Source organism: Otolemur garnettii, unplaced genomic scaffold (assembly GCF_000181295.1).
Source record: "Otolemur garnettii isolate 467f Iridium unplaced genomic scaffold, OtoGar3 scaffold00022, whole genome shotgun sequence".
Classification (NCBI taxonomy): domain Eukaryota; kingdom Metazoa; phylum Chordata; class Mammalia; order Primates; family Galagidae; genus Otolemur; species Otolemur garnettii.
The window spans coordinates 17,254,319-17,269,241 of record NW_003852417.1 but is presented as its reverse complement, the minus strand read 5'-3'; the positions used below and the strand labels follow the sequence as shown (position 1 = coordinate 17,269,241).

Here is a 14,923-nt window from a genome sequence, read left to right as displayed (position 1 = left end):
GTGGGTTCGAATCCAGCCCAGGCCCGCCAAACAACAATGATGGCTGTAACCAAAAAATAGTCGGGTGTTGTGGCAGACACCTGTGGTGCCAGCCACATGGGAGGCTGAGGCAGGAGACTCGCTTGAGCCCAGGAGTTGGAGGTTGCTGTGAGCTGTGATGCCACAGCACTTTCCCAGGGGTCTATCAGAGCTTGAGGCTCTGTCTCAAAAAAAAAAGCCAGGCATTGGGGCAGGCACCTGTAGTCCCAGCTACTTGGGAGGCTGAAGCAAGAGAATTGCTTACGCCCAAGAGTTGGAGGTTGCTGTGAACTGTGATGCCACAGCAATCCCATCTATCGCTGGGCAAGAGATATGAACAGAACTTTCTCTGAGGAAAACAGATGAATGGCTAACAAACATGAAAAAAATGCTCATTCTCCCTGATCATCAGAGAAATGGAAATCAAAAGGACCCTGAGATATCACCTAACCCTAGTGAGAATAGCCCACATCACAAAGTCTTAAAGCTGCAGATGCTGGTATGGATGTGGAGAGAAGGGAACACTTTTACACAGTTGGTAGGACTGCAAACTAATACAATCACTTTGGAAGGAAGTATGGAGAATCTTCAAAGAACTCAAATTAGACCTCCCATTTCATCCTGCAATCCCATTACTATGCATCTATCCAGAAGAAGAAAAATAATTTTATCATGGCTCAGCACACATAGCTCACACATCAGCCACATACACCGAAGCTGGCAGGTTCAAGCCCAGCCAGGACCTGCTAAAACAACAATGACAACTGTCACCAAAAAATAGCTGGGCATTGTGGTGGGTGCCTATAGTCCCAGCTATTCAGGAGGCTGAGGCAAGAGAATTGCTTAAGCCCAAAAGTTGGAGGTTGCTGTGAGCTATGACAGCACAGCACTCTACAGAGGGTGACATGGTGAGACTCTGTCCCAGATAATAATAATAATTTTATCATAAGGACATTTGCACTAGATTGTTTATTGCAGATCAATTTACAATCCCCAAAATGTGGAAACAACCTAAATGCCCACCAAACCAGGAATGGATTAACAAGCTGTGGTATATGTATGCCATGAAATACTATTCAGCCATTAAAAGAGATGGAGATTTTACATCTTTTATATTAACCTGGATGGAGTTGAAGCACATTCGTCTTAGTAAAGTATCACAAGAATAGAGAAGCAAGAATCCAATGTACTCAATGCTAACAAGAAACCAGCAAATGATCTAATACATGCCCACATAAGAGAAAAACTCAAATCAATTCAAGATGGGGGACAGGGAAAGAAGGAGTGGGGAGAGGGGAGGAAAGAAGGGGAATGGCTGTGCTTCCATTTAATGGGCACAATGTCAGGGTATATGGCACATCTCTTGAGGGCAGGACACAATTATAACAGGGACTCTACTTAACAAATGCAAACATTGTAACCTAATTCTTTGTACCCTCAAATTAACCTGAAACAATAAAAAAAAATTACCCCAGAAGAGAGAAATTGTTCCCACTTGGTCTTAGATGTGTACCTGTGGGCTGTGCTAGAGTCAGGGATTGGGGTGACAATGTATAAAATGGCTGTTTCCATGGTATACCCACAGTTATGAATTGAGGGCAGTTTCTAAGAAATGAGTCCAAAAATTAGTGTGGAATCCAAGCACAAGAAATAGTTTCCCAGTACAAGTACCCACACAATTCTCTAGAATTTGTAACAAGCTGTTTAAAATATTATCCAGGTTATTGGCTTTTAAAAATCTATCTGTGGCCAGGCACAGTGGCTCATGCCTATAATCCCAGCACTCTGGCAGGCTGAGACAGGTGGATTGCCTGAGCTCACAGGTTCAAGACCAGCCTGAGCCAGAGTGAGCCCTCATCTCTAAAAATAGCCAGGCATTGTAGCAGGAGCCTGTAGTCCCAGCTATTCAGGAGGCGGAGGCAAGAGAATCTTTTGAGCCCAAGAGTTTGAGGTTGCTGTGAGCTATGATGCCACAGCACTCTACCGAAGGTGACATAGTGAAACTCTGTCTAAAAAAATAAATAAATAAAAATAAAAATCTATATTTTATCATTAGTTAAATGACATTTTTCAGTTTTCCCTCTCACTAGAACATTGAAATAAGTTCTGAACTGTATGGTGCTGGTAGGGAACGTTTATTCACGTCTTACGTTTCCACACAGGGAGGAGGACTTGTACCAAAGGGATTTACCTGATTGCTGAGACCTGGAGAGTGAGCTCTGGGTGCTCCCTCTTTTCAGCGGCCAGTTTTCCACATCAATCCCAGCTTCCCCTTCTCCATGAGGTAGACCCAGAGGTGCCTCACTGTGCCAGTAACTGGGTCAGTAAATTCAGTTCACAGAGACATGTTGGAAATAAACCTGGCTCAGATCCAAACCATCATCTCCTTCTCAGCTTTTCTATTCATGAAGTCGACGTGATCTCCAGCTCCCTGACTCATGGCTACTTTTCCATTAGTGACCCCTTCCTAAGCCTTAACACATAGTTGTTCACTCATAGAGAAAATTGTTCTTTTACGGAATAATATTACCCTCTTGCAGCCATCCATGATTTGTAAAATACACGTCATATTTTTTCATACTCTTATCAGTCATCTTTTCCTATATGATTCCAAGGTTTCATTTCATACTTAATTCCAAGATTTCATTTCATACTTAGAAAGGTCATCTACATCTCCAGAATTATGTAGATAGGTTTAATTACATAGGTGAGGACTAGGACCTAACAGATACTTGCATTTAAATGGTGGTAAATCTGAATTATACAGAACATTAGTATTAGGTGACCCTCTGGCTTAAAGAATTTGAGATTATTTTATCTTTAGCAGGAACTAAAGATATTTTCTCCTTCGTTCTAGTATCTTGGTCTTCTCCATAGGTTTATTCACAAAAAAGGTCAGCATAAAACTTTTGAGAAGTATCCACATCTTGTAGGAATCCAAAAAGAAAGAAATTCCATGAGTTTCCTCAACTTCTTTAAATTGTGCTTTTGAGACATGTAACTTTAACATAAATGCTGAAGCAAGATTTTCTGTACTAACCCAGATGGCAAATATGGGATCTCATTCTAGGATCTAGAGTTAGATGCTTCAATTATAGGAGATCTGAAAGCTCTCACTAATCTTTCAGAATCACTTTATACCAGTTCTTATAAAATTCTGATGTCAGAAATATCCTTCTTTTCCATGTAGACATATATAATGCACCCAGCTTTTGCTAAAATACCTCTTATTATCAACTCCTTCACAGAACATCCATTGCATGGGTCTCGATTTCTACCCTACATACTTCTTTGTGTGTGTGATATGCGTCTGTGTTTAAACAAACTCTTTTTTTAATTAAAAAATGCCTATAATTAGAAAAAATACATGTATATCAAACAGCATGCAGACCCATCTGTACCATAATCATCTTTCCCAGAAGCAAGAAATATTGCCAAGTTTCTGATGAATTCTTCCAGAAGTATTCTAGGTATGTATAGATAGCTCAAGTGTCTAATATAGCTTCCTGTTTTTACTTAAATAGGAGCATAAATACATAGTACACATTTTAAACTTCATTACTTATATTGGTAATCACTCCAAAATAGAGCTACTTCACTTTTCCCTCACAATTTTAATAACGTCATATTGTTTGGAAATCCCAAGGTTGCTATAAGCTCTCTCTTTTCAACACACATTATGGTTGTTTAACTCTTTTGCTATACATATCCTTATACACATATTTTTACACATATGCATAGCTATACTTTTAATACTAAATATAATCAGTATTTTATCCTTTGATAATCAAAAGATAACAAATAGTATCTTCTTGTTTTGAGTAGCATTTCTTTCTTTCTTTCTTTTTTTTTTTTACAGCGTCTCACTTTATCGCCCTTAGTAGAGTGCTGTAGTATCACAGCTCACAGAAACCTCCAACTCCTGGGCTTAGGCAATTCTCTTGCCTCAGCCTCCTGAATAGCTGGGACTACAGGCACCCGCCACAATGTCCGGCTATTTTTTTGTTGCAGTTTGGCTGGGGCCGGGTTCGAACCCATCACCCTGGGTATATGGGGCCATAGGAGAAGCCCTTGAGTAGCTTACAGTAGCAACAGTTTGAGGTTGTTGTGAGCTGTGATGCCATAGCACTCTACCAAGGTTGACAAAGTAACTTTGTCTCAAAAAAAAAAAAAAGAAAAGAAAAGAAAAAATGAAGAAAAAGAAAAGTATTCTTTCCATGCCAAACTTAGAACTTTTTAGACAGTCAAAATTTTACATTTTGTCTTTTCAGTTGTGTGTCTTGTTTTAAAAACCTTCCTTGCATCAAAATTATTTTGTGGAATTGCTTGAGAATTTCTTCTAGTTATCTTTCTGATACTTTTTACTTTTTTTTTTTTTTGAAACAAAGTCTCCCTCTATCGCCCAGTTAGAGTACTATGGTGCAATCATGGCTCACAGCAACCTCAAACTCCTGGGCTCAAGAGATCCTCTACCTGAGCCTACCAAGTAGCTGGGACTACAGGCACATAACATCAGGCCCAGCTATAGACACTATTTTACATTTAAGACTTTGGTCTATCTGGAAATTATTTCAGGGTAGCAATCAGCTCTCATTTTCTTTTTTCCCCAACCTTGGCTTTTTGATCAGTGCTCCAGCTTCCCGGTGGGGTTCCAGGACAATTCAGATTTCCCGCATCCTTGGGAACATGACTGAACCTGGCTTCTCGACATATTGCTGGTTGTGATTTAGGACCCCCTAATCCCTCTCCTGCTCACCAAGTCTTTGGTCCAGACCCTGGGGGAACCTGGACCAACTCACTGGAGCATGTGGGTTCCAGGTGTCCCCACAGTGACCCGTATACCCATTTGACTCCAAGTCCCGGGCTGTAGCACTTCCTCTGTAAATTCAGCTCTGGCTCCCTCCCCTGCTTCCCTCCCACCCCATCTGTACACTGCCCTGCCAGTTCTTCCAAGGAAATTTGCATCATGGCCTTGTAGAGACTGCTTCACTGAGCCATGGTCTCTTCGGCTGCCCACCTGCTGCTCCTGGCCATGATTATTCTCCTGCTGGGATCACCAGCTGCCCGAGCATTCCAACCGGTAAGTAAGACTGGGAGGACCCAGTGGAGGGGGGATGCGAGGAGACTCTGGTTGTGAGGGACAGCAAAGTGTGGCATAGGGGACAGGTGGAGGGCAAAGGCTGAAGGGAGAGGAAGTAGTGTAAAAGAGAAGAAGCCAGTTTGTTACAGCCTTGGAGTGTCCGGTCTGATTTTCTTGCGTGTGGGGGTAGCCTTATTTCTTTGTTTGAGTCCCTTGAGCTGCACTGACACCTGCTGTACTTTGGATAAAGACTCTTTCAGTCAAGCTGGCCATTTAAAAATGAAAAGAAAAGGTAACTTTTCAGATTTGGGAACCATTGGTGAAAAGCATCAGAGTCAAGATTAGTACCTTTAAATCTGTTTTCTCCCAGGCAGATCCCTATACCTGTGTCTATATGAGTCTACACAGCTGTATTTCTAAATCCAAATCTATTTCTGTCTCTAAATCTAAATCTGTATCTATCTTTATGTATTGTATATCTACATACATATCAATACCTAAATCTATCTGTAGCCTTGTATTTATTTATTTATTTATTTATTTTTTGCAGTTTCTGTCCAGGGCTAGGTTTGAACCCACCACCTCTGGTATATAGGCCAGCCCCCTACTCCTTTGAGCCACAGGTGCTGCCCGCCTTTTATTATTTTTGTAGACACAGAATCTTGCTATGTTGTCCAGTTGGTCTCAATCGCCTAGGGACAAGTGATCCTCGCAAGTGGCTGGGATTGTAAGCATGCACCGCCACACCCAGTTTATCCATCTGTATCCATGTCCACATCTGCATCTGTATTGGCATCTGGTTTTACACTGATAGCCACATGCACATGCAATTTTTTTTTTTTTTGAGACAGAGTCTCAAGCTGTCACTCTGGGTAGAGTGCTGTGGCATCACAGCTCACAGCAACCTCAAACTCTGGGCTTAAGCCATTCTCTTGCCTCAGCCTCCCAAGTAGCTGGGACTCTAGGCACCCACAATGCCTGGCTACTTTTTTGTTGTAGTTGTCATTGTTGTTTTAGCAGGCCCAGGCTGGGTTTGAACCTGCCAGCCTTGGTGTATGTGGCCAGCGCCCTAACCACTGAGCATGGGCACTGCCCATGCACCTGCAATTTTGAGAGAGGGAGGAGATGGTGAGGAAAAAATACACAGGAACCAGAGACTAGAGGAAGAAGCTGCCTTCTGCTCCCCCTGTGTCAAATCCTATGGAAGGAATAAAGTCCCCAGCCAGCTCTGCCCAGCACCCTGCTGGAGCTCCAGACCCAACCATTTCAATTGACCTAGAGGCCCAGGGACAGGTAAATTCAGGAAGGAATTAAACAAAGCATATTGACTCTCCAGGGTGTGCCTGGTTCCTGGTTTTGGGTGGGATTTGCAGGCCCTGGTAGGGCTCCTGCTTCTGCTTCCCAATGAGTATGTAGATTCCCAGGAAAAAGAAGAGCTTCCAAGAGTGAAGCCATCCTTGTTGAGACCAGCCAGGGTGGCTGCTGAGGTGTCCTTCGGAAGGACTTGTGGTCAACCTCTCCTCAGAAGTCTTCCCTTTGTGTTCTGTTTCAGGGACAGAGTCAGATGGGAGGGGACTCTGAGAAGCTCCTAGACCAAGAGAGTAGAGCAGGAGGTGAGTGGCTAGCCAGGGAAGGAGGCAGGAGAAGGAGAAGGGAGCAGGAAGCCTGTGGAAAGACAGGCCCAGAAGAGGGTGCTGGGAGGGAGTAGAGAGAGGGTGCGCTCAGGCAGGGGGCCAGGTCTGACTCAGGCTCTCCTGCTGTGAGGCCTGGGGGAGCTCATTCACCTCTAAGGCTTCACTGTAAAGTGGGGCCCCTGGGAGGATGACATGAAGCGGGTGCATCTGAATGCTCAGAGAGTCCTGTCTGTGCGCCTCACAGCTGGGTATGGCCAGCTCCTGTGGGAGGTGAGAAGGAACTGCCCTGCTGCCTCTCCTTTCCAGCTGTCCCCTCTGCTCCTGTGGAATCAGCCCTGGTCTCTGGCTATGTGCGTCTGAACCTCTCAGACTACACCTGGCCGCTGGTACTCTCCAGAATCCGGACTCTCCCCGCTGCCTTGGCCTCCGCTTCCCCAAGAACCCTCACTGGCCTCAGTCTCACAACAGGTACCACTTGCTGGAGTGGAGGGAACTGGCTTCCCAGCCCTCACAGCTAGCTTGCCAGAGGCCCTGTGAGCCCCGCCCCATTTCCTGGGGGGGGCTGCCTGGTTCTTTCTCTCTGGCCCTGACACCCACCTATCCTGCCTAACAAAGGCCCAGAGGTAGGGACTTGCACCCTCATGCCTGAGCCAGGCCTGAGAAGAGAAGGTCCAGAGTTGGGCTGGGTCCAACCCTAAAGTCTCTCAGGTGCCCACCTGGCTTCTCAGACAGCTGCCGACATTTTACCCCCCTTCTCTGTCACAGAGTGCAGTGTCAACCTTGAGGGGCATATTGATTGTGCTTGTCTCTCTGGGTACCAGTGGAATGCCACCACCTGCTCCCATCATCGTTCCTGCCGAGCCCCTCACACCCACCAGCCTTGCAGTTGTCTTGTCTTCAACCACCCTGAACCTGAGTCCTGCCAGCTGCTGCCGCCTGGTGAGGAGGGTTGGGAGCTTGGAAACCAATGGCTGCAAGTGTCAGAAATGCTCTCTGCAGTTCTTTCCTCTCCCAATCTGTATTTTGGATTTTGGCCGGCTGGCCCAAGCCCAGCTGCTTCTCTGGGTGGGAGAAAAAGCCACCCTCCATAGCAGATCACAGGTCCTGAGACTAAAGAACGGGTCCCAGAGACATAGGGACATAGAAGAAAGTGTTAGGGTGCCCCTGTTTTTACCCTGAGAAGCCGGGAAGTAGCTCTAGCAGCCCACCTTACCTGGGGAAGGGAATGTCTCTTTGGTTCCCACAAACAGTTAGGGACTTCCAGTCTAGACTTCAGCAGGGTACACTCAGATGCCCATCCAGGGACAAAAAGAAAAAAAAGTTAGGCGGGAGGGAACTTGGAAGAATGGGCCTCAGAGACAGGAAGAAGTGAGCTCTCCAGGGATCCCCTAATCTCCTGCCTTCCTGCAGTCCCGGGAAACCTGAGCCTGAACTCCCCGCTGCAAATGCCTGGTGACACTCTGAACCTGACTCTTCTCATCAGCCAGGAGGCCACCAACCTGAGCTGGTTCCTGAGGCCTCCAGGGAGCCCCAGACTGGTCCTCCTGCAGCCAGGGACACAGGTGTCCCTGACCTCCAGCCGGGACCAGGCTGCCCTCAGCATCACCAACATGTCCCACCACTGGGCAGGTAGTCAGCCTGTCCTTTCCTCACCTCTCTTTTCCACTTTTTTCTCTTCTTTTCTTTTTCTTTCTTCTTCTTCTTCCCTTTCTTCTCTGATTTCCTTTACTTCTTCCCTCCTCCTCCTTTCTTCTTTTCTTTTTACCTCTTCTTTACCCTTTTCATCTTTCTATTTATTCATTCTGAAGAAACAAAGGCTAAGGGGCCATTGGTATGAAAATTATAATGTGGAAAATTCTAAAAGTGGCCTGCTGTTTTCATCATGATCTGGCGACTTCTGGGACCCTTCTAGGGGTTTACAAGCTCACGATTATTGTCCTAATATACTCGGATGTCATTTGCATCTTTCCCCCTCCTTCCCTCAGGAGTAGATAGCAGCCTCTTCCACAGGGCAGGGATGTCAACACAGATTGAATACAGAAGCTAATAGGACAACCCTCTTGCTTCCATTATGCCAGACATTAAAGAGATTGGCACAAATATGAAACAATGTCCTGTATGCTGCTCACTCTTCTACTTAATATTTTGTTTTGGAAACTGTGGTTATTTTTCATAAAAACATGTCTGTTAAGAAAAATATTACAATGTGTGGCACGCTGAGAATATATTCTTGAATTTGGCTGAGAGCAGGTCCATGTTTTTTAGATGCTACAGTAGTAGGGGTGGAGCGGGAGGGACATCTGCTGTAGGGAGGGAGGTTCGTCTTAGAGTTAGTTCGTGGGCACAGGCTAATGAAAAGGGCCAGAAGCCTCTTCTCTAGATTTCTACTTCCTCCTGGAACTCCTTCTCGAAGGCAGGGAATATCTTCTACATGGGCCCTCCTGGGACCTTTCTTGCTGAGGTTAAGCGTTTGGGTGGCGGCAGCAGAGGGGAGCTCCAAGGCAGACCTGGGCTGAGGCTGGGGAGACAGCAGAGATTCTGTGGTGTGGGCAGGCCCAGAGGAGTCCAAGGTGCAGCAGATGGGTGTCTGCAGGTGAGTACGTGAGCTGCTTCGAGGCCCAGGGATTCAAGTGGAACCTGTACCAGGTGGTGAGGGTGCCCTTGAAGGTGACAGATGTGACTCGACTCCCAGACCAGCTCTCCATCTCCTGCGCCACCTCCCCAGGCTTCCAGCTGAGCTGCTGTATCCCCAGCACGGACCCAGCATACATGGCTGCCTGGAGCCCCAGAGAGGACAGCAAAGGTACGAGAAGGGGGTGACTATCAGGTCAGGGGTGAAAGGGGGCAGCTTGTCTCCTCCAGGTGGCTGGGTCTTCAGCTCATGAGAAGCAGTGGGCTGCAGTTCTACCAGGGAGTTGGGGGTCCGAGTCCAACAACCCCATCAAAGCAATCCCACCTCTACTGATATACCATGACCGCATGTGTATAGGTAAGTTTTTGTAGAATGCTTTCATGCACACAATCTCGTTTAAGTCTCTGGAAGGTTAGTTTGAGGATAGTCCTCACTTTACAAATGATTACACTGGGTCCTGGAGGTACTTTGGGACCCCCAGCACCCCCCTCAGCAGTATATAAGCTCTGGGCTCTGTCATTTGATGTCCACACACCACTCTGCTCTTCCCCACTGCTTCACCTGCTTCTAAAATTGCTAGAAAGACTGAAACAGTACATCTAGGCCTGCAGGGCTCCAGGCCTGGAACAAGCCCAGTGATGGCTCCCTTCTCTCTTCTCATCCTCAGCCTTCTTATTGAACACGTCAGGGTCTCAGTGCCTCATGCTGACTGTTCGGCGCTGCCCAGCAGCTGACACCACATATACTTGTGACCTGCAGAGCCAAGGCCTTGCTCCCCTGAGGATCCCTGTCTCTGTCACCATCATCCAGGGTATGTGGGGTCTGGGGTCCCATGGGCCAACTTCAGCTGTCTACAGTGGAGCACAAGCTCTTCTGCCTGGGTCTGGGGGGCCAGGCTCCGGGGCCTGCTCAGGTCACTGTCTAAGGGAAGGCTGGGGCTGGATTGTGATTGCTGAGTCTTTCCTGACATTGTTCTTCAGATGGAGATGTCACTTGCCCTGAGGACTCCTTAGGTGTCACCTGGAATGTCACCAAGGCTGGCCATGTGGCACAGGCCCCATGTCCCATGAACAAGAGGGGAGTGGTGAAGAGGCCCTGTGGGCTTGATGGGGTCTGGGGGTCCATCCACAGCAGCTGCACAGATGAGAGGCTCCTGGCCTTGTTTGCTAGAGCCAAGGTGGGCTTCTGTCCCGTGCTCACAGGTCCCCTCCATGACCCCCGGTCCTCACTCAGGACCCAGCGCATAGCTTATTCAGCTTCTCTGAACTGGAGCCCTAGCAGAGCTGGGAAGTGGGTGTGGGGGCCTTCGAGGGGCTGAACTCTCCATGGGAGTGGATGCTGCTCTCAACCATTATTCCTTTCCATTGGTGTCACTGCCTTCCATGTGGCTCACTCACTCCCCTCTCTGTTTCTGCTCCCCTGGGACAAGGTGTGGGTATGGGTGTGGGAAGGGCTGGACAGGAGAGGGAGTGGCCCCTCCGTCGTGAGGACTCTGACGCCACCCAGCTTCTGCCATCTTGTCTGTCTCAGCTGCTGCGGGCAGGCCAGGGCAGGCCTGAAGCAGAGGTGCCACTGATCCTGAGGGAGCTGTCAGGGGTGGTGGCAGGGGCAAGCTCAGCCTCTGACCTACTGGTTGCAGTGGGCATCATGAGATGCCTGGCTGAGGTAACCACAAAGGCCAGAGTACAGCTTGCCCGCAGTGCCATGGAGGTAAGATCCCTGAGCCACAGCAGGGCTAGCTGGGCAGCGGGGCACAGAGGCTTTTCATCTATGCGCACTTCTGTCCCTCTGACATCACCGCAGGCTATCAGAGAGCAGACCTTTCTAGAGCCCAAGTGTCTGCTCTCCTGGTCCCTTTCCTCTTGCACACCAGTCTCCCAGGTGATGGAGTCTGGGAAAGGCCTGGTGCTGGAAGTACATGGGAGGGTGAGAGGCAAGAAAGGGTATGGAGATGTGAGCACACACAGTTACACACACGTGTAACTATGACACACACAAGATGCTCACAGGGAGACATTCAAACACACTTGGCTTTGCTGGGCTCACCTGGATCAGCTCAGTATGGGCCTCATGGTCACCTGTAAGCTGCAGCAGAAAGAATACGAGGGGCAATGCCATTCCTCACCTTTCATGTCTGGGGATATGTAGCACACATGGTAGACTGACATGCATGTGGCCCTCACCTTCAGACCCTGGTGCCCTCTATCCTCTTAGGACCTGGGTGGCCCCAAGGGATGAAGGGGAAGAAGGGCTGTGAGGCAGAGGGGCTGCCTGTGGATCAGGGGATGCACACTTGGAGATGCCCCCAGATGGTTGGCAGACCAGCTTCCCATCCTTTCCTTCCGGAAAGTCTCCTTCATAGGCCAGTTCTCTCCCCAATTCTCTCCAACCTGGGGTCTTACTCCGACCTGGGGAGGGCAGGTTTGGGGTCTGAAGTTCGCAGTGCTCCCGGCTGAGTGTTGCAGGCTCCAGCAGATAGGGTTTATTTCTCTGTTGGATGCTGCAGAATCTTCTGACAACCACAGACAAGATTCTAGACATGGACACCAGTTCTCTGTGGACCCCGGCCCAGGCCAAGAAGCCCCGGGTGGGCTCAACTCTCCTGCTGGCTGTGGAGACCCTGGCACACAGTTTGTGCCCACAAGATCACCCTTTCACCTTCAGCTTGCCCAATGTGCAGCTGCAGACCCAGCTCCTTGGACCCACATTTCCTACAGACTACAAGGTCTCCTTCTCCACCCGGCCCCCTCTGCAGGCCCAAATTCCCAGGCACTCACTGGCCTCACTGAACCATAATGGAACTCAAGTCAGTATAACTAGCCTGGTGCTACAAAAACTGGACCACCTTCTGCCCTCAAACTATGGGCAAGGGCTGGGGGGCTCCCTCTCCACCACTCCTGGCCTGGTTCTTGTCATCTCCATCATGGCAGATGGCAAGACCTCCACACAGGGAGAGGTTATCATGGACTTTGGGCACACAAAAGGTACTCCTCATTGTGTCTTCTGGGATCACAATCTCTTCCAGGGCAAAGGGGGTTGGTCCAAAGAAGGGTGCCAGGCCCAGGCAGCCAGCACCAGCCCGAACACTCAGTGCATCTGCCAGCACCTCACTGCCTTCTCCATCCTCATGTCCCGACATGCTATTCCAGAAAATCCTGCCCTGACACTGCTGAGTCAGCTGGGCTTGGGTACTTCCATACTGGCGCTGCTCATGTGCCTGGGCGTGTACCGGCTGGTGTGGAGAGTCGTGGTGCGGAACAAAGTCGCCTACTTCCGCCATGCTGCCCTGCTCAATGTGGTGCTCTGCTTGCTGGCAGCAGACACCTGCTTCCTGGGAGCCCCGCTGCTCCCTCCAGGGTCCCGCAGCCCACTCTGCCTGGCTGCTACCTTCCTCTGTCATTTCCTCTACCTGGCCACTTTTTTCTGGATGCTGGCACAGGCCCTGGTGTTGGCCCACCAGCTGCTCTTTGTCTTCCGGCAGCTGTCCAAGCACCAAGTCCTCCCCTTGATGGTGCTCCTTGGCTACCTGTGCCCCCTGGGGTTTGCAGGTGTCACCCTGGGTCTCTACCTACCTAGAGGGCAATATCTGAGGGAGGGGGAGTGCTGGTTGGATGGGAAGGGAGGGGCTGTCTACACTTTTGTGGGGCCAGTGCTGGCCATTGTAGGTGTGAACGGGCTGGTACTAGCTATGGCTGTGCTGAAGTTGCTGAGACCTTCGCTGTCCGAGGGGCCTCCCACAGAGAAGCGCCAAGCTCTTCTGGGGGTGATCAAAGCCCTGCTCATTCTCACGCCCATTTTTGGCCTCACCTGGGGGCTGGGCCTGGCCACTCTGTTAGAAGAAGTCTCCACAGTCCCTCATTATATCTTCACTGTTCTCAACACTTTCCAGGTAGGTGGCAGGGGTGTGGCTGTACTTTTTGTCCTTTTGATGGTCTAAGTCATTGCCAATCCCTTCTCAAGGTTGAGTTACAGTGAAGCAGAAGAAAATATGTTCAGAAATTTTAGGAGGCTTAGATATGGGTCCCAGTTCCTCCACTGACTAGCTAGATAGCTTTGGAAAAATTACATAATCTCTCTGAGCTTTGGTTTTCTTATCTATAAAGTAATAGTTTATTTCGCCAGAGAATTCAGGAAATTGTCAGTACCCAATCCTTTGATATCCCTTTTGTTACCATAACAATAAGAACAGCATCCAGGATGGATCCTATGTACCTAAGAGTACTAATGGTCAGAAAAACAGAGATGTGCAGCCTCAGGGTGTGAATTAGACAGGAGGACAGAGATTGAAGGAAGAGCAGAGGGAGTGAGTTGACTTGGGTTGACGTCTTCCACTGTGACCAGCATGCCCCGTATTCCTCTTCTCAGGGTGTCTTCATCTTACTGTTTGGTTGCCTTATGGACAAGAAGGTGAGTCTGCCTATCTAGCCCTACACCTGCCTCAGTGCAAAGGTCAAGCCTTTGCTGGTGTAACTGGGGTGTTGACTTCTCCTGCAGGTGCAAGAAGCTTTGCGCAAACGCTTCTGCCACACCTGGCCCCCCAACTCCATTGTCTCCTTGGTAAGTTGCCAGCTTCAAATCCTGAGAGCAGGTCAGAAGGTGTTCCACAGCCTTCCCCAAAGGACATGGGCACGGCTAGAAGCAGAGAAGATTGGGGTTGTTTTTTATAGAGCAGTTTTCACATTCAAGCTTTCAGACCTTGGAGAGAACAGCCCAGTCAGAACAGTCAGAATCAGATTTCTGGTTTCCCAGTTATGACATGGGCTCCCTAGTGACTCTCTTGTCCCTGTGTCCGTATCACAACCAGTTATAGATTCTTTTGTTCCTTCTCTACTCCTACTGCTTCATTTGATTCGCCTTAAAAAAAAGAAATCTATGTCCAGCTAGCACTTGAGGGGAAAAGATAGGCTCAGTGTGTATGGGAGTTACTGTAGCTGAGAACAGGTCCTAGGATTACTGCAGCCCAGGCAGGAGTGGCACACAAGAAACTCAAATGGATACAACCTTTGGATAGTCTCCAAATGGATTATTAAGGAGACTAATAATAATCTTCTGCATTTGGGCCTTTCTACTTCTTCCTAGGCCACAAATGAAAGCTACATTTTGGACTATAGGAAAGGAGGAAGCGAAACTGCCAGGTGAGAGCTTTAGCTTTCTTTGGAGTGAGGTGAGCAGTGTGGAGCAAAGAGGGGTGTAGCAAAGAGCCACCTGGCAGAGTTTTAAGGCTCCTTTTCATGTCCCAGCCCAGCCCAGAGGGTGGAAAGCAGGCTTTTCCAGACACCATTTCTAGATGGACTAGGGGAGGTGGAGGCCCAGAAAGCAGAACGCTTTCCAAGAAAGCCAGAGGGAGTTTAACCACTGTTAATTCTTGACTCAGTTTACTCTGAAAATTCCTTTTCATACTATCACACTTTTAATTATCCTGAAAAACCCTTGCCTGGACGGAATTGCCATTGAGGTTCAGAGAGAGGGGTCTGTAGAGGTTGGGCAAGGTCTCCCTTCCCCAGCCCAAAGCTTCAGCTCCTTCACAGGGAAGAACAATGCTTCAAAGGGAGCCACACC

At 48.5% G+C, this 14,923-nt stretch overlaps 1 protein-coding gene across 1 annotated transcript; it reads left to right on the top strand.

Moving 5' to 3' along the window:
- Positions 1-5,014: 5,014 nt before the first annotated feature.
- ADGRF3 (adhesion G protein-coupled receptor F3) lies at positions 5,015-14,503 on the top strand. The gene is made up of 13 exons (XM_003787452.1): positions 5,015-5,098; positions 6,651-6,711; positions 7,039-7,200; positions 7,498-7,671; positions 8,095-8,361; positions 9,326-9,535; positions 10,032-10,175; positions 10,345-10,541; positions 10,895-11,074; positions 11,871-13,253; positions 13,730-13,771; positions 13,859-13,921; positions 14,444-14,503. The coding sequence occupies exons 1-13, from the start codon at positions 5,015-5,017 to the stop codon at positions 14,501-14,503; spliced, it is 3,027 nt and encodes a 1,008-aa protein (XP_003787500.1).
- Positions 14,504-14,923: the final 420 nt, after the last annotated feature.